Raw genomic sequence first — 19,027 nt, 5'->3', positions numbered from 1 at the left:
CAAAAGTTCTATGATATTAAGGTTCCACGGGTATCACACTATGACCGTGACGGTTTCAAGACAACGGAGGTCAGTTGTGTCCATTGAGTCTACGAGAAAGTGAAAAACTATTATCTTAGGTCAACCGGGCCTAATGAGAGAATACTTTTTTGGTAGATATTTGCCTGAAGTCTGATAATGTGGACTAGTTTCAGAATGTAAAGTCAAGATGAAAAGTCTCTACAAAACGAGCATTCTAATCTAAAGCAATCTAAATGGTTGTGTACAATTTGTAAAAGTATTTTAAGCACGAAATTCTTTATATAACCTAGAGTAAATAGCATGTAGATAATATTGAATATATAAATACGAGTACGGGTGCTAAAAATGTCAAGGTCACTTATTTAATAATAAATTCCATTCTAAATGAGTCTCGAACACACGTGATAGCAACACAACTCCAAAGTTAAGTTAAGGCTTAAGTTAAAGCCTCTCATTATATTAAGAATGCTTAGGCAATCTCATCCAATCAACATTATGTTTAGAAACAGGTATTTGAAATACTGATTAAGATCCATGCAAAACCATTGAGGTTAATTATATGTTTTGAGTTTGTAGGAACTTATGGCTGGTTTGCATTTATTTCTATCAGTGTATTTGAAATAATGGCATTAGCATATTTTCAAGAATAGAAGTTATTGGTAGAAGAATAAAAGAAAAGACTAAACCATTAAACTAAATTTAAATTTATAGTGTTGCGCAGAGTTTTGTAAATCTTACTTTTATATGCTTAGCGCTTTTCCACTGAAGGATTTTTATGAAGAAGTAATGCATTCGTTGTTTATAGCCCAGTCGTTTACGGCAGTTTTATATTGTTTTCGTACCATTAGACCGAGCGGTTACACGGCGGATTAGACCATTAATGTTAATGACCACTTTCATTACTGAAGGGCTTTATCCTTCTATTAGCTTAGTAAGATCCAATTGGCTTATGATATCATGTTATATTTTACATCAAAGGAGCACCAAGGACAAAATTATTACCACTTTTTATGGTTAAGGGACTTACTCTCGAGATATAATGACCGTACGAAAATTTCTCACAACCGACTATCCATACAAATTACTTAATGCAAAACACACGTTTTCATAAGAGTAATACAAAATTGTATTATATAGTTCATCGTCTAATTTTATTCTCAAAATATGTATATATTCTACCACTTTGAGGGTTGAACATTTTCTTCTGTTTACAAAACAACGGCCTTTCTCTTCGATTAAGAAGTTATTTAGAATACAAATGAAGCGACTATACTTTTTGATTGGATTAAAGGTTAAACGTTAAACGGAAATGCAGAAGATAGAAGCTTTAGTACTTTAATACTTTTATTTTGAAGCTTATTTTATTTAGAACGATTCTCAATTTGACGAAACCTCATTGGATTAGCCAATTTATCGGATATATTCTCCATTGATTTAATGGATGAACGTTCTCAATCAAGCTAAGGAGCTCTTACGTTTAATTTATTTTTTATAAGTACTGTATATATAACAATAAGGTGGCAAAGTGTTCAAGCCATTATTTTGTATTGTTACCGTGAAAACTAACTGTAACCAGAGGTCATTGAAGCGTATTTGTAACTATCGCGTGATTTTATAAAATTATTATAAACTCCTACAGTATTACAAACGCGGCATATAATGACACAACAATGGTTCTTACTGAGCACCTATTTTGAGATTCAAAATTCTATATGATACCTACTTTTCGTTATAAGGTTAATAGTAGTTTGTTTTTTTGCATACAAGTATAGTAACAATACAGTGCGTCAAACATTCACATTGACAATCGCTTACAATGCTATCTTGCGAACCGAGAAAATAGACTACGATTGCAGGTTATTTTTACCGTTCTTAAATATGAGAGTCAAACATTCAAGTTAATGCTATTTTATACCAGACTTATCCTCATGCTACTTGAGTTTAGAGTTTAGTAGCTCGTATTTTTGCAACCATTGAAGAGGAAGTGTTCAATTGTTTTAACTGGAAATGCGTCAGTAGCTAAATGTAATTCCCAGTACTTTGAAAACGTGCCGGTACCAAGATATGATGTTTAAAGTTCTGTATCTTGTATTCTAAATCAACAGAGTATGAGCACGGACTATAGAGTAAACATTACATATTCTATAGTCTGTAGTATGGGTATTGGGGCTTGGTCCGACGACGACGACCCATTGGGTTAGTATAAAATAGAAAATCGAATCCGCCAGAACATTGAAAAAGAGATTGCGGCAACATCCAATATCATCTGTTGCAATTATCCCAGCAACATCACTATAATCACCAACGTTAGTTTTAACATCCCTCTGCTAAGGTACCGACGGCACCGGTTCCGATAACTGAGAATCGAGAATCAATTTTGGTGAGGCGACGCGCCGTTTAAGAAAAGGTGCTACCGACAAACGACTAGTGTTTAACCATACGACGACTCTTAAGATTACCTGAAGATATATTTTAATATATAACTAGGTGGAACCTGTCAAAATCGATGGTTACTGTTTAGGTTACAAGCAAAATCATTTAACTATCAATCGATGACAAATAACTCCATTTGGGAAACAATTTGGGTTGTTCGTGATTCAGCAGCGTGCTTTAGGTACTTCCGATCTTAAAAATAAATAACTCAAATGAAAGCTGATATTTCTCTAAAGGTTCTTAAATCACAAAATAATTAGAACTGGTTAAATCCATCTTTAGTTTAAGCAAGAATTAGAAAAAATAATAAATTGATGTTTTTTTGGACCAGTAATAACTGTGATAATGCTTGATGGAAAATCTGGAATTGGATACCTTTAGTTTAAGACCAAAATTATGAAAATCGGTCAGGTAGAAGAGCCAATCGAACTCGGAAAATAAAAACCAAATTTTACTCCAATAAGAAATGTACAGGTAGGAAGTTGCTTTTGTGCATAACTAGAAATGTACATGAGAACATGGATGACGATGCTTTATGGCAAATCTGTGCGAGAATACCTTTAATTTAAGACCAAAATTTGGAAAATCAAGTGCAAGATGTAAACAGTCAAGCATATAGACAAAGTAGAAGAATTGTAAGCCGGCCTCTTCACTATAAACTATCAGTAAGCACAAATAAGTAAAAATTGTGAAATATAAAAATTAAAAACACTTTCGTATATGGATAAACCTAAACTAACTCTACTAATAAGGAAATATGTTTTTGTTAGTCCCTGTCAAGAGTGTGATCGAATTTCTTTAAACTTCAATAAAAATATTCATTTTATTTTTCTTATTATATGCTAATCTCATGAAAATAAAGTACGTGTATTTGGTTGTATATAAATTGTATAGTATTGTTTTATTTTTTTTAACTGCTGATATGTTATCATAAACATTTTGCAAGTTCAATTAAACCACAGGGAAGTGATTAAACCATATGGTCAAAGACCTTGTTGTAATTAAGAAATTGCTGATTAATAAACAGCAATAAACAGCCGGTTACAGAATAACTGAAATATGTGAAAAAGTTACAAATCTAATAAGTTTCAATAAACGGAAATATCCCGGAGGTGAATTAGAAATACCAATTATATCACAATTGCGTATAAACCCTCTTCACCTGAGATGTTTTCTGAGTAAGCATTCTCCTTCCCAATTAACCACTTCAATGTTTTTATCTTCCAAGAAACCTCTTTTAGCAGTTTCGCTAATTAAATGACTGGAAGAATAATAAACATTCGTATTTATTATGTTTAAGAGCTATCTTCCAGAAAATAAACTCAATTAATTTATTTTTATTTTTCCCTTTGCCTGCGTTGGTAAAAATAATAACCGTTACGATTTTAAAACTAGTTTCTATGTAAACAATGACGTAATTGAAATATTATAATAACACTTCTACACGTGTAATTATAATATTGGAGACCCGTTTTGGAGAGGTTTTGTAGCTCAAGATCAAATGTATCCTTTTAAGTAAACGTCTAAACTTTAACTCTAAAATGTCTATTGTTTAGGTTTTTTTCCTAATACATATAACAACTTGTGTCCATTTTTTTTTTATAAACAATCAATTAGATATTGTGAACATTGGTAAAAAACTGACAATTCTTTTTGCTTAAGTGGCGTTTCTGATACAGTGTATTGTATCGCTTATTATTGATTATTTCAGCAATCATTTGACAAAAACCTCAAACCTTAAAACCCTGTTTAATAAAGACTTTTTTCTTCTATTTAAATTATCATTACGGCATTCGGTGTATACTGTATTTTGTGGGTTTTGTGTTGTTTTGTTCGCCAAAAGCCGACTAAGCCTTGTTCGCCGGGCCGCTGGTTCACAATGACACTTCATTTACATACGCTGTTGTTTGAACGGATTTATCAGAGCGGGGCGGATGCTGTGGCAGGTATAATTGATTTAGCTTTTTAATTTTTCCAGTGTTTAGACCGAGAGTTGTTGCTACAGTATATATTTTTTAACATTCAGCTGCAACATTGACAATTTGTATTACCCGTCGAGTTTATAGTATATGCGCGAGTAAAAATAAAAATATATGAATGGGTCTTGTATACCTGTTCGCTATAAGAACAAATATATCTCGGAAACGATATAACAATTTTTTCACAGCTATAGGTGAAAATTCTATACCTACGTATTGATTACATATGTATGAAAATAATAGCTACAGAAATGCGTATACGGTCTACTATGCTTGGAGATGACTTGATCTATGCAAATAGTTAAATCAAAACTACACGTATGTATTTTACTTATCTGCACTGAATAGAAAATATATTTCGTGCAATTACGACACTGTGTAATAAGTTACTTTTATTGATGTTTTACTATTTGAAACATTAGGCCTACGTATTATTCTGCTATGTATACAAAATTTACAGTGACAGTACCTCTTGACGATTTATAAACAAACGCACATTCATTTATTGTAAAACCTTTCGTCCAGTTATCAGCATGGCCGTTATTGGCCGAACTTGGCCCTTTCCGATATTATAAGGACTTTCACTTGTATGGCACTTGGATGGAAAATATTTTCCATCCAAGTGCCATACAAGTGAAAGTGCTTATAATAAAGCCGTTTCCCGCTGTTTATATTGTTTTTGTTCCATTAAAGAGCGAGAGGTCCACACAGTAGATTAGCCCGTTAACATTAATGAGTATTTCCATTACCTCGATGCTTTTATCGCTGTTTTAGTATCCTTATTGGATATTATTCTTCTATTCTGCCTCCAGACCACGTTTTCTTATATCACACATGCGCTGATGCTTGTGGTCACCGTATTTCAAGGAATAATATTAGTCGTAATACACCATGACTTTTAGTGCGGGGAGTTCTTAGGAACAGAGAAAAATCCTTTCGCCGCAGGGAATTGTTTTGTTTTGTATACAGTATAGGTGGACAAAATCTTACTGTTGGTTCCGAACAATCGGGTAATGAAATTCTTACATGTACAATCCAATACACGAGATTTGAATTCGGGCATCCAAGACCAAAGTTCCGTAAACAAAACCAGCAGCACCTTAAATTACCACCCTAATATTTTACTTTATTTAATGATGTAAAAAATATTTTTAGATCAAAGATCAAAGTGCTTTTAAGTATGCTTTTAAATATAATGATTCAATGCACTGTGAGACTTTAAGTCTCAGACAGACTGACTAACTGACTAACTAGGTCAAATCACTCAAGGTAACCCAAGTAAAGCAGTAAAGCGGTTGATGCCGGGTCGTCAAAGGGGAAATAAACATAAATAACCCTAGAACGGTTAAACACAAACGCAGGTTGTGCATTGACTCTTTACCGTACGTTAAGTAGCAAGTTCAGGCGTTAAAACTTAACATGTTTACTGTTACTGTACTTTTGCATGTTTATTTACCTGATATGTAGGGTTTTACTTTGCTTGGATTGTTCCTTTTTATTTGATATTTTTAGAAAATGTGTTATATTAATAAGTGTCTAGAATGAATTGCTATTGTTATTTCATCTGAATTTTAGAATGATTGTTGTTTGTTTAGGTCCAGACTATGCTATTAGGTTTTAACTAGCTGTCAATTTAGGTTTAATACGACAAAATTGTCAAAACTATAAACTGAATGATAGTATTTTAGCTTTGAGATGATTTTTTTTATTATAAGTAAAGCAAAGCCTACTATTAGCTATTTGAGCATCTAAAACTGTCAATCTTAACCTATCGAGTTAACAGGAACCTCTAAGCTATTGAGATAGGTATTAAAAAGTTCTATGTACTATACATTGGCTCAATATTATCCTTACAAAACTATAATATGCTTGTTTTTAGGTAGGAATGCCTACTTTGATAAATCCTGATACATTTTCTTTACTTTACGAGAACTGGGGGTTGTCTTCCGCGTAGCAGCAGACAAGCGCATTCGATTAAACTCATTTACAGTAAATGTAGTATTTATCAAAATAGTTAGTTTAAGTGATGTTTTAGTTTGGGGAACCAAATCCCCACCGGACTGAGGCTGTTCTAGGGCCAAGTCCTCTTCAGCCTGGAAAACATATGAATTTCCTTTGATTGTGAATAGCCTATTCGACCAACTAAGATTGTAAGTTAAATAGTTTTCGTGTTTGTCTTGGCTAGGAAATGTATTAATTTACGGTAGCCATCAATCAATGTGTTCATCTAAACTTTTCACAAATAATATTAATTCAATACGAACTGTATTAAAGTATTCGTTTTAAATTACCTGGATGATTAAATTAATATATGTATTTGTCATAGATTTTACCCTACAATGATACACAATTTTTGATATATTTGTACTTTTATTTTACTTAGTACCATGGATCTCATAGTACTAGATATCACACTGAGATAGATACTACAATCGTAAACAACAATACCCCCGCCGCAGCAAACTGCAGACTTAGTGAATTACCATTTGCCTGATTTTATTTACACTCAAATGTCTCCTTAAAATTATCACATTTATTCCCTATTTAAATAGATTTAAATGTATAATTAGATTAACGAGTACTTAGGTTTGCTGCAACAGGGAGAGTAAAAAAAAAATTTTTTGTAAAATAGTATTTCTGTAGTTTAGTCAGAAATAAATGTATTTTCCAAATTTAATCGAAATATGTTCATAAACGAGCAAACTACAACTGTTGCGTACTAATCACTTTTCCATACTTTTATTCAAAATTGATTTCAATATATTATAATTTTATTTCCTCTTTGTTCTAAATACAATTTCCTATTTTACTTTCCCATCCCAATTTCTTGACAGCTGAAAGTTATTTAATTTAATGTTTATTTACATCATATTTTTGATTATTATAAAAAAACATTGGGTTTCTATCTTCAATACAATCACCACACACAGTTTTTGTTCTCAATTTTATTTTAAAACTACATACATTTTTCATGGGATTCAAGCTAAATATTATTCATTTTACTTGTAAAACTACTTTATACAATTCTTATCATTAACATTACTAAATCCTGCATGAATGGAAATACATTTTAAGTGATACCTATTATCAACCAGCAAGACATTAAATGAACTTGGACTTAATCACTCAAGAAGCCAGTTATGAATCTACCAAGGCTATGTGTGACATCAGTCAAATTGTGAATGATTGACATTCTGAGGCGCCTCAGTGAGTTTCAGTATTAAGTTTAATGCAACTTCACTATTTACTCTCAAAACTGAACATTGTACATTAAATTGGAACTTTTCTTGTTACTTACTTCTTTTTATATAATTGATTTGATGTAAAATATTTAGCTGACAAATCCCAACAATATTGATTTTGAAGTACTTCACTTAACATTTTTCTTTGCCTAATTAACTAGGCTGGTCCTTCGATATATTTCTCTTATTTTTCTTATTCTCAAATACCTTTCCCTCACAAATTCTTGGTCCTTCGAGCCGGATTATTTTGTTACCAGCCCTGTGGCCTTATAGTCTATTATCGAAACAAGTATCTTACTTCTCATTCATTCTGTCCCTACGTGTCTGACTGTACGTAACACGCCCATTGCAATATGCCCGGCAACAGATCAACAGATTTCAAGTCTGAAACTTACATACATCTCACCAACTTGACTAGATTCTCTCATCTATCAGAGATTATCAACGACTATGACACACCTATTACCAAAGCGGACTTAAGAAAATTGACCAATTACCGTAATGAAATCCAAAGAAAATATGACGATTTTCTCGGCAACTTAGAACGTGTTGTTCAAATTCAGGAACCCGAGAATATCACTGAAGAGCGTTTGGTAACCGATCAAAACAGTGTATCGGACTTATTCATTGAGTTGACTTCTTCTATTGATGATCTATTGTCATCTAACGATGACCAACTTAGCCTACCTGGTTCGAACGCTGAATTAACTATACAGCATCAGTCATGTTCAGCGCGACTACCAAAACTTGAGCATCCTAAATTTAGTGGGAACTTCGCTGATTGGTCAAACTTCATCAATGTCTTCAATACGACAATCCACAAAAACGACACGTTAAACAAAGTAACTAAGTTTAATACTTATTAAGTGTTTTGTCATCAGAACCATTGAACCTAATTAAAAATCTTTCACTTACTGAGGCTAACTTGGTACCTAAAAAATTACTGTTCAATATTATTATCGAGACTGTGTTCGTTTGTTATTTATTTTAGTAGGCTACATTGTCTACAAAATGGTTTTTAAATGTTACCAAAATGGCAGACGCTTACGCCTACTTCATCCCAATATTATTCTTGACTTACCAGAACAACAGTTGACTTATTCTCCACAAGAATAAAATAGCAATTTTAAATTTACAAATTTTTGGTACTTTCTCCGTAACCATTAGGCGCATAAAAACGCTGCAATATACGAAATTATTTGTTTTTTAAGCTCTACAAAATGGTTTGGAAAGAAATTGTGAAACTTTTGTTTTCAGCCTATTGTGAAACCTATTTTTACCCCATAAAACCCCCCATAAACCCCCATAGTCCGATCATGCTGGTTCGCAAACTCGTTCGAATAAATGTAGGTTTACACGTTTGTAACAACTTTCATCAAAATCGGATCATTTTTGCTCGAGTTATCGTGCTAACGGACATACTGTATATGAATTTGAACGGATGGTGTTTTTGGCCTTTAGGGACCCCAAAACGAAAAAGAAAATCGGTCCCGCGTCCAGGTTTTACCATGAGTACTACGGTAATAGATTATTCCCTATAAGCGTAATTAGCTAAAATCAAATTTTTGACACGTTTTAAATTATACTGTTAAATTTATAACACTTTTAAGTATAACACAACATTGCTTGCAGCTTTTTAAAACAATATTTTTCGTTATTGGGCCGTCGATCTTTGAAGCATTACTTCCACGTTGTAAGCTAGAGCTATTGTGAGCAATTATTACAAGTCCTCTTGAGTAGATAGGGTTGCCTGATTTTTTCTCCGGCGAATAAAAGTGACTGCGATGTTGGGAATGAGTATACGAGTGTGGGCAGGGGACGATTTGTCCTCGAGCGAGCGACGACGACTTGTGCAGGTTAAAACTGTATGTTAGTTTGTGTAGACTGTAGGCACTAAGCACTGTATATATAAGAAGTATGTAAGTATTGGTTAGCAGACAAGTAGAGGTTACAGCAGAGCTGTAATTACCAGCCCGCTGTTGCGAGTATAAGTGCGAGGTGAATGTCATGGCTGGCTGTACAAGTGATTGCAGTAGAAAGTGAATTCACTTTCAATTCGGCGCACTAGGTCATGAATGCAACTCAGCGCAACCTGTCTGACCTAGAGAGCTGACACTAAGTTAAGTAACGCTTGCGTAAAATACACATGTCTACATCTACATACAGTACTTAAGACTAAAAAAGGACTGAATAAACTAAATATGTATTCAGTGAGCAAATATCAAACATTTATTGTTTCCAAATTTTTATATTCGGAGAGTTCCCGCTCATCCCCAAGTATTGAACCCGATATGCCTTGCTCTCAGCGATTTCCTTCAGTTCATCTGAACTCAACGCCTCGCTGAACCGCTTTGGTAAGAATATACAGAAGTCGGCACTCTTTTCTGGCACATGGATGTCTAGGACGATGGACGCTCCGTATTTGGTGTTTACTGCCCTCCCTGCCACAATGGAGTAGCCCTCTTTGTTAGTAAGCGCCGAAACGTCGATCTTAGGGAGGTATGGTCCTTTCTCCAGGGTGTTGAGTTTTGCTGCTAGGGCCATGATTATGATCTATAAAAAAATATCCTGTTTTAAAAGTCGTACTAATAGTATGCCATATTATAGGCCGAGTACTGATATAATGAAAATTTATCGAGTTAACTAGCTTAGCATTAATAGACAATGCATAAACAACTGGAGCACTACAGCATAAATAGTACAATTGAAGATTGCTGCGTGAAACAAGTATGTCACAGCATATAACGCAAGGTGTAATATCATAGAAATATTAGCGCAACGGAGGGCAACTAGATACATATAAAACGTTTAACAGCTTAGTAATAACAGCTAAATGTATAGAAAAACCGTTGCACTTAGAATATACAAATATAACAAGTAAGGTTTGCAGATTGTAACAAGTATATCGCTGCATATATCGATTAGTAGAGTGTAATACCATACACATAGCAGTCCATCGTAGCGCAACTATATACATATTACAAATAGCTCTAAATAGCTAAATGTGTAGCAAAACTGTTACACTACAACATATGGATATATTGTAATCAATGTTATCTTGTATCATGTGTCAGGAATACCGTTTCATATAACAAGTAGTAGAAATATTAGTCAGTATAACATGTAGGCAGTACCAAGACAGTATAGCAAACGCAGCAGTGTAGAGAAAAACACATATTGGGACAGACAAAGGGGGGAAACCTTGAGTAAGTGGAGGGTATGAGAGTAATGCATCATTATGCATTAACGCAAAACAAATATCAGCACAGCAACAAATAAGAATATACAACTAGCACTCTTAGAAAATACAATTATGGAGCTATAGTAGTAGTAGAAAAGTGTAAGCTAAATAAGCATATACAAACTAAAAGATCATACAAGTAAGATTATTCTCACAGTTAATGCATAAGCACACGAGACATACCTGTTCGGTTGCGTGCAGAGAACTGTGCAGCCATGTACGCTTATGCCGCTTATAAGCAATCCTGGCTCCCCACAATCACTGACCTCACACAAACTGTATAAAAGCAGCCCATTGGCACTGCAAAGTTGTATTCGACTCCAGCTTGCATTGTGAGTAACTCGTGCACCTCGGTCAGTTTGTGCGTCCGGGGCAGTACGTGCATCAGTCGAAGTCGTCTACGCTTGTGTGATGCCAGAACATCTTCTCCATAGTTGTAAGTACAAACATATCGTAGTTTGCAATATAGTTGCTAGGATTTTAAAAAGACCATAAGATTTAAGCTTTTCCTATAACTCCTTGCTCTCCTTACCATAAGAGCAACGTTAAATAGCTAGACTCAAAACTTACAAAATTATTTACAATTATTTAATGTCAAATCTGAGTGTTGTAAAACGTGGTAATGCTCGTTAAATTAGAAATCTGAAGTGAAGTATGTAGCTAGAATATTAAAAGATGTCTAAAAATCTGTTTGATTAGAAATACGTTGATCTTTAAAAACCAATTATATATTCAATAAATAAATATGACTAAATAAACTTCTAATAATACGATTAATATAGATTAATTATACAATCTCTGGCTATCGCATGATTATATGTTGAATATACACTTAATCAATACTATATACAATTTGAAATATTCTGCTCTCAAATCAATACAAACATTCTATTTCAAATGTCACCAAGAACTAGTTTGTGTAAAAAGAAATAAATAATCCGCTAGTGTGTGTTTGCATTTAATATTGTTCTTACTGGACAAATCATGACGCTAGCCAAGGGTTAAGGGTTCTTCCTTGTTCAAATAACTAGCTATTAAATATAAAGTACCCTAGTGACTAGGGATGTAGGTACATAAATAAAAGTCAATAAATATTTCTTTTAACTATATATCTATTAAAATATATATGTTCACTATTTAGTCTTTATTACTTAATAAATGATTTTTAACCTATATACCCTATAGAAAAAATTAAGAACACTTCTATACTACAATTTTTTGAAAGAAAACGTACTAAAAAAAACGAATTAATATCTATCAGAAAGAAAAATCATTAGGTATTATGAACTTAGCAAGCATGTAGGATTATTTTAGAAAAACTTGCATATACGCATTTTTTTTGTCATAAGTTAAGCTAGCAAAATAAGAAAAATAAATAAATAAATCATGCTTAGAAATGAGTGTAGATTTTGTCTTTAGAGCTGTAGCTTAGTATATGCATAGATTAAGCAACTTTAAAGCTCGTTCTTTGTGTCTAACTCTTGAGTGCTGTCTCTGTTTGCTAGTGCAGACACAACCATCTCTCTACCATGTGTAATTCTATGATTTCCGCATTATTGTTAGGCTAGATAACTAGTGAATGCATTATTGGCTATGAAAAAATCACTTTATTCGCATTAACAAAGTTTAAAATTATTAAATTGGCAAGAAAAAAAATTGTAAAGAAAAACACGAATGCTTAAAACTAAACTTTGTAACTTAAGTTTTGTTCGGTATTTCGATATTGTTAATATAAATTTTGTGTGATTATATTTTAAGCTTATATCACAAACGTTTTAAATATAACATATTGACACTAATCAAGTATGGATGGTGAATAAAGATATTTTGATTTTGATTTGACGATCTATGCAGTGGATAGAACTAACTGGCTTCAGTTGTTATATAACGATGAAAAATCTACTTAGGAAGGAGTATGCTTTATTTTTGGTATTGACGAAACTACTATATATGACAACTGACACTTTATTTTTACATTTACAGCGCTAGAAGTGAGCAGTCATTCCCCACGTGCCGTCTTGCAAAGTTCCACTTAGATGTTAAACCTTCAATGAGCAGTCTAGCTGTGAAAACTTCTACAACAATGTAAGTAGAAAGCCCTGTCAGTTTTATATCTTCTTGGTACTACGTTTAGTAAACTATTATTTGAGAGCTTACAACTTAATATAGTCGAATGTAAAGAGCCCCTTAATACCTCATATTGTCCTAGCAAAAACTACACTAAACCATGCAGCTATATAAGCAACATTCATTGTTGCAAGAAATCCACACAACTAAAGACAAAATGCGTGTAATATGAGCTTAAAGAATCTGAATTGTAAAATCTCATGCTGAACATGATAACATAGGCAATAAAACTTAAATTAAAATAATAAAATAGGTAAGTGCTAAAAATTAATGTATTTTTTCTAAAACTTAACGTAAACAATCTCAAACCAAATATAATAGAACTATAGCAGACCATGAGCAATGTACTTAATGTTTGAAATTAATGTTTTAGATGTATCTACAATGTGCCATCTGTCGAGAAGCCTACTTCCTTAGTGCATCCGCAAGGAGCCGTCACCAGCAAATGTGTTTGGCGTTGAACGACTACTTCACATCAGCAGTAGCGAGCAACAATGACAACAGACGAGAGACACACGAGGCAGCAATTCAGACACCTCCACAGCAAATTAAAGCAGTACCCAGTGGCAGTGGCTTGAAAAGAAAACTACCACCTCCAAAGGTGACTAAGCGTCCTGTGACTAGTGTATTGTCAAGTCCATCATCACATACAAGTTCAACAACAAGGCTGACGTGGTATTTAAAAAAAGGTCTTCAATCAGCCAAAGACTATGTTATAGAAAATAATGAAAACCTCTACAAGGACCTACCGCCATTTATTGAAGCTGCTAACGAAGTGGTGCTCGATATACTACAAGATGAGCTGCGTGTCACCAAATCCCTCAAGTACAACGTCGTACTGGAGGCCGTCTACTGCCATCCTGAAGGACATTGCGAACTTATGAACTTCAAGACCACGTCGAGGCTTATACACAGCGCCTGTGATGAGCTACAAGAGCTGCTGAAGAAGGACGCCAGCAAACTGCTTCGTGAGGAGTCTGAAGCGCAGGCGAAAGGCAGTGGATGGACTTTGCATGAGGTAAAGAGCCTCACACTTAGACTAAGCAAATTTTCATATGCATTGCCTGCTGGAAGTGGCTATCTGCCACTGCCCCCAAAAATTGCTAAAAGGAAATGCATTTTAAATGTAAAAAACAGCAATGATTGTTGTTTCATGTATTGTATATTAGCCAAAAGTCTACCTAATATACGTTATGACTCAGTGCTTACTGAGCATAGCTTTAGGGAGTGTGAAACACATTACAACTTTGATGGTATTTCATTTCCAACGCCCATTTCACAAATGAAAAAATTTGAAAAACAAAACATCAACACTAGCGTAAACATCTTCGAACTGGACGAAAATGCCCATATTACACCACTCAGGATAGTTGATGAGCAGCAAGACCATTTTGATCTCCTTCTCGTTAGAAATGATGAAGGAGAGGCTCATTTTACGTTAATATTGAATTTCACAAAGCTTATGCAGCCACAAATTACAAAAGGCAGCAACAAAATTACAATCTGTAAAAGGTGTAGCACCTTTAAAGAAAACAGGCGCTGTGTTCCGACACCTCAGCACTGGTTGAGTGAACATTTAATGCTCTGTGGAAAATCAAAACCAAGTGAAGTGATTTTGCCGGAGCAGCATAAAAGCAAACTTAGATTTGTTAGCTACGAGATGCAAATTGAAGTACCAATTGTAGTCACAGCTGACTTCGAATCAACACTATATCCAGTTCCCTCGACAGACAATGCCTATCAACGGCACGAGGCGAACTCGTTTGCTTATATCGTAGCAAGTAACCTTCCCAAAGAGCTGTTAGAGGAAGCTGAGATAAACACCTCACCCTACATACACAGATCGGAATCGGCTGCAAAAGAATTCCTTTTACAAATGCAGGAGCTAGCTGTAAAAGTGGAAAAGCTGTACACTAAAAATGTGAGCATGATTGCATTAAATGATGAACAACAGAAACAGCATGATGAAGCGACAAACTGCGAGCTGTGTGAAATAGCATTTGATGAGACATTGGTTCAGTCAAGGAAATGCCGGGACCACGACCATATAACAGGTCAGTTTCGTTATACCTTGTGCTCGTTGTGTAACACCCGCTGTCAACTTCCAAACTTCATACCAATATACTTTCACAACCTTTCTTCATACGACGAAGCATTCATTATTAAGAACTTGGCAGTATTACCCAACAGCGAAATAAAAGTGATCCCTAGTAATTCAGAAAGATTCATCAGTATATCGATAAAGATTGGGAGGATGTGGCTTAGGTTTTTGGATTCATTTCGCCTAATGGCGGACAGCCTTGCGAATCTCGCTTCGTATCTCACACCGACGGAACTCGTAGAGTCGTCCAAACTTGTGCCAGAACAGCATGTGGAGTTGATTCAAAGAAAAGGGATTTATCCCTATGATTATGTAAAAGACTTTGCTGTATTCAGTGAGGAAGCACTGCCACCACGTGAAAGCTTTTACAATGCCCTCAATGACTCGGAAGTTACGGATGCAGAATATCAACATGCCCAACACACTTGGAATACAATGAAAATGAAAAATTTTGGACAATACCATGATTTTTATCTGTTATTGGATGTTTGTCTTTTAATGGACATAATTCAATGCTTTCGCAAAAACTGTGTAGCCACCTATAACATTGACTGTTGTCATTCATTTACAGCGCCAGGTCTAGCATGGCAGAGTATGCTACGTATGACTGGTGTAACTTTGGAATTGTTGACGAACTATGACCATTTCTTAATGTTTGAAAGTGCGATTAGAGGCGGTTTGGTACAATGCTGCCACCGCTATGAAAAAGCCAACAACCCACTTTTAGAGAACAGCGAAGACTATGATCCAAACAAAGAAACCAAATACATGTTGTATTTGGACTGCATAAACTTGTATGGAAGCCAAATGAAAAAACACCTTCCAACTGGAAATTTTGAGTTTGTAAATGATGTTGATGATCTTAATTGGTCAAACTTACCTGAAGATTCGCCGTATGGACTTTTACTAGAATGTGATGTCACAGTGCCAGAGCACTTGCACGATCTAATGAACGACTTCCCCATTCTACCAGAACAAAAAGATGTGGATAATCAGGGAAAACTACTTGCTACGCTTGAAGATAAAAAACACTATATCGCTCACTATACAGTGTTCCAGCAGGCAGTCAAATTAGGCTTGAAAATTACAAAAGTTCACAGAGCGTTGCGATTCTCCCAGTCGCCGTGGATGGAAAAGTTCATCGACAAAAACACCACATTAAGAGCTGAATCTACGAATGAGTTTTCCAAAAATTTCTACAAGTTTATGAATAATAGTGTGTTTGGAAAGACGTTAGAAAACGTGCGCAATCGTGTAGATATTAGAATAGTAACTTCTGATGAAGCGTTCCAGAAGCTGTCACGTCAAGCAAGATTTGTTGACAGAAGCATTATCGCTGATGGTGTGATCGCGGTACATTTAAGAAGACAAAAGGTAGTATTAAACAAGCCAGTCTATGTTGGTTCAGTAGTTCTCGACAAAGCAAAAGTTCATATGAACTGGTTTCATTATATGGTTATGAAGAAAAAACTAGCTCCGCCAGACTTTGAAGTGTATGTTAACTATTCTGATACTGATTCTCTATTATATACCATAATTACCAAGTTAAACCTAAATAATGAATTGAAGGAAAGATTGGGAGATGTACTGGATAGGTCATGCTATCCCAAGGAGCATGAGCTGTGGCTGGAAGGAGCGATTCCTCAAATAGGCACATTTAAGGATGAATGCAAAGGAAGACAGCTATTTGAGTACGTAGGATTGCGTTGTAAAATGTACTGCTACAGGTTCAACTCCAGCCAACAGACAACGGCAAAGAAAAAGTGTAAGGGAATAAGCAAACGCTATGTCGAAAACAAAATTTCATTTGATCACTACAAGAAGGCACTGTTTGAAGATAAACAGTACAGAGCGACATTTAACCAGATAAGAAGCAAGACATTTCAACTCACCTCTAGAACAGTTGATAAACTCTCTCTGTCAGCCAATGATAACAAACGCATAGTGTTGCAGGACAAAATTAGAACTTTGGCGTATGGGCATTATCGAGCTCGTCAAAATGACGATGGAGGATCGTCAGAATATGATTGTAGTCAGTCTTAGCTCGATGGTTGATCAGCACTCTTTAGGAGTAGTCAGAATGTTGTATTCATTGAGTATGGATGCCGTTGCCCGTACTATTCCATATGAAAAAGAATACGAAAGAATCGAGGATATCGAAATGTTTTCGATACTCCCTTCCCTCATGCACACAGAGTTGAGAAGCTCTATTAAACGGACTTGGATAAAAACTACAACAGTCAACAGAGATTTAATAAAAAGTTATGAGTTTAGAGATATCGACTTTATGCAAATTGATAGTTATCAGTTTGTCATGCTCATGAACCATCCTCTGGAGGAACCAGAGTTTTGGAGTCGAAATTACTATGGTAATAATTGTCATATAAATGTGGACTACTATGAAACAATACAAACAGAACGTCCTATGAAGTATTGTCGAGGCTGCTTTTTTAACCTTTTTACACTAAAAGACGATAATGATATTGACTATCAAAGTTATTGGCACGAAAAGGGGTTGGCATTTGTACATGTTGTACAGCATTTTGAAGTTAACTCTAACAGGCTAATTGATGCAGTGGTTAAACAAGAAAATAACTGGTGTGACTACTGTGTATTTCGACCATTGTTTACATTTCTAAACTACTTTGACTGTAGAGACAATAACAACATGTTACATGATAGTGATGAAGACAGCCCCGCATCTCCAGTGACAATGTTTAACCGTACAGAACTTTATGATCCGTATAGAGAGTGACATACGCTAGTCCAGCATATTTGAACAATGAGGCTGTTGGTCAAGTTTTGTTTTTTTTTTTAACCATACAATTTCACGTTTACTGTGTTTGTTTTTTGCGTTTCTGTTTATATATTATGTTTTATTGTAAACCCTAGCTATTGTAAAATAATTTGATGAACTCATGCCTTTTTGTTGTCTATACTCTATAAGAGTTGTTTATCTACTTGAGAACTGAATTCTAGTAGTATATAGCTAAAATATAACTTAATAACATGATATAACAAAGTAAGATAATGCTTAGCATTATGATATTTAACACATGTATATTATTGTGCACATTTCATGAATATTTTGTAATGTACTAACAACCTTTTTCGATCTGTATTTGTTTTACTATTACATGTTTACTAATCTTAACACATTTATGTAACGCTAGAGTTGTATATAATAAATACATCTAAAATGTTTATGGTTACCTGTTATGTTGGTGTTATCTATATAGCATTTATCTTTCAAATAAACTTATGTTAAACTTGACTACTTTGTTTGTTGCTAAACCCATTATTTAAAAGTTTTCCAAACACCCTCTGAAAAATTACTTTAAAAAGTATTATTGCTATGGATGCTAAGAAAAGTAAAGTCAATCCTCTACTGTGTTGTTGCTAGCTTAGCTGAAGGAAAGGGTAAACAAATAAATAAAATCAAAGTTTGTAATACAAATATATTACCATAAGATACATTGAATACAGCAATTTTCTCTTTACCATTTTGACAAGTATTTTAAGTTCTCCATCACAGCTTCGGTAATGTTTGCTGCACAAAAGCGGCGTACCTCACTGTCTATCCACGGCATCATTGATGTCCTGAGTGCAGTCCGTTCATACCAAAAATCTTGAGTCTCTGCAGGCAACCTCCTTTCATTCAAGTCAGAAAGTAAACGTGGCAAATCACTTGTAATGTGTCGAACGAGTTGTTTATCCAAAGTCATTGAAGTCAAGTCATTTGTAGTGTTTGAAGAAAGCAAGGCCATTACCTTATAGTGTTTGGTAAAATATCGTGTGTAACGAGAGATCAGAAACTGCACAGTTGGGTTTATTTCAAGTAGGATATTAAAGTAGCTTTCAAGGGATGGGAACAAGCGTTTTA

At 34.6% G+C, this 19,027-nt stretch overlaps 3 protein-coding genes across 3 annotated transcripts in view; 1 reads left to right on the top strand and 2 right to left on the bottom strand.

The window, feature by feature from the left end:
• LOC128998336 (roundabout homolog 2-like) overlaps positions 1-19,027 on the bottom strand; it is a 281,028-nt gene that overhangs the window by 245,028 nt on the left and 16,973 nt on the right. The gene's annotated exons all lie outside the window — the stretch shown is intronic.
• Positions 9,501-13,966, bottom strand: LOC128998265 (uncharacterized). Its single transcript, XM_054424361.1, has 2 exons — positions 13,793-13,966; positions 9,501-10,228 (listed from the first exon to the last, which is right to left on the bottom strand). Exons 1-2 carry the CDS (start codon positions 13,796-13,798, stop codon positions 9,905-9,907), a joined length of 330 nt encoding a protein of 109 aa, XP_054280336.1. The 5' UTR covers positions 13,799-13,966; the 3' UTR covers positions 9,501-9,904.
• Positions 10,545-18,293, top strand: LOC128998188 (uncharacterized). Its single transcript, XM_054424240.1, has 3 exons — positions 10,545-11,352; positions 12,900-13,001; positions 13,417-18,293. Exon 3 carries the CDS (start codon positions 13,417-13,419, stop codon positions 17,185-17,187), a length of 3,771 nt encoding a protein of 1,256 aa, XP_054280215.1. The 5' UTR covers positions 10,545-11,352; positions 12,900-13,001; the 3' UTR covers positions 17,188-18,293.

Source organism: Macrosteles quadrilineatus, unplaced genomic scaffold (assembly GCF_028750875.1).
Source record: "Macrosteles quadrilineatus isolate MER2022 unplaced genomic scaffold, UCM_ALF_1.0 Scaffold_1__1_contigs__length_201487025, whole genome shotgun sequence".
NCBI lineage: Eukaryota > Metazoa > Arthropoda > Insecta > Hemiptera > Cicadellidae > Macrosteles > Macrosteles quadrilineatus.
Note: the sequence above shows the minus strand (reverse complement) of the source record. Positions and strands in the feature narration are given on the sequence as shown.

Bases quoted from the DNA above. Each gene is read 5' to 3' on its own strand.
- LOC128998188 (XM_054424240.1), top strand. From the start codon at position 13,417: ATGTATCTACAATGTGCCATCTGTCGAGAAGCCTACTTCCTTAGTGCA.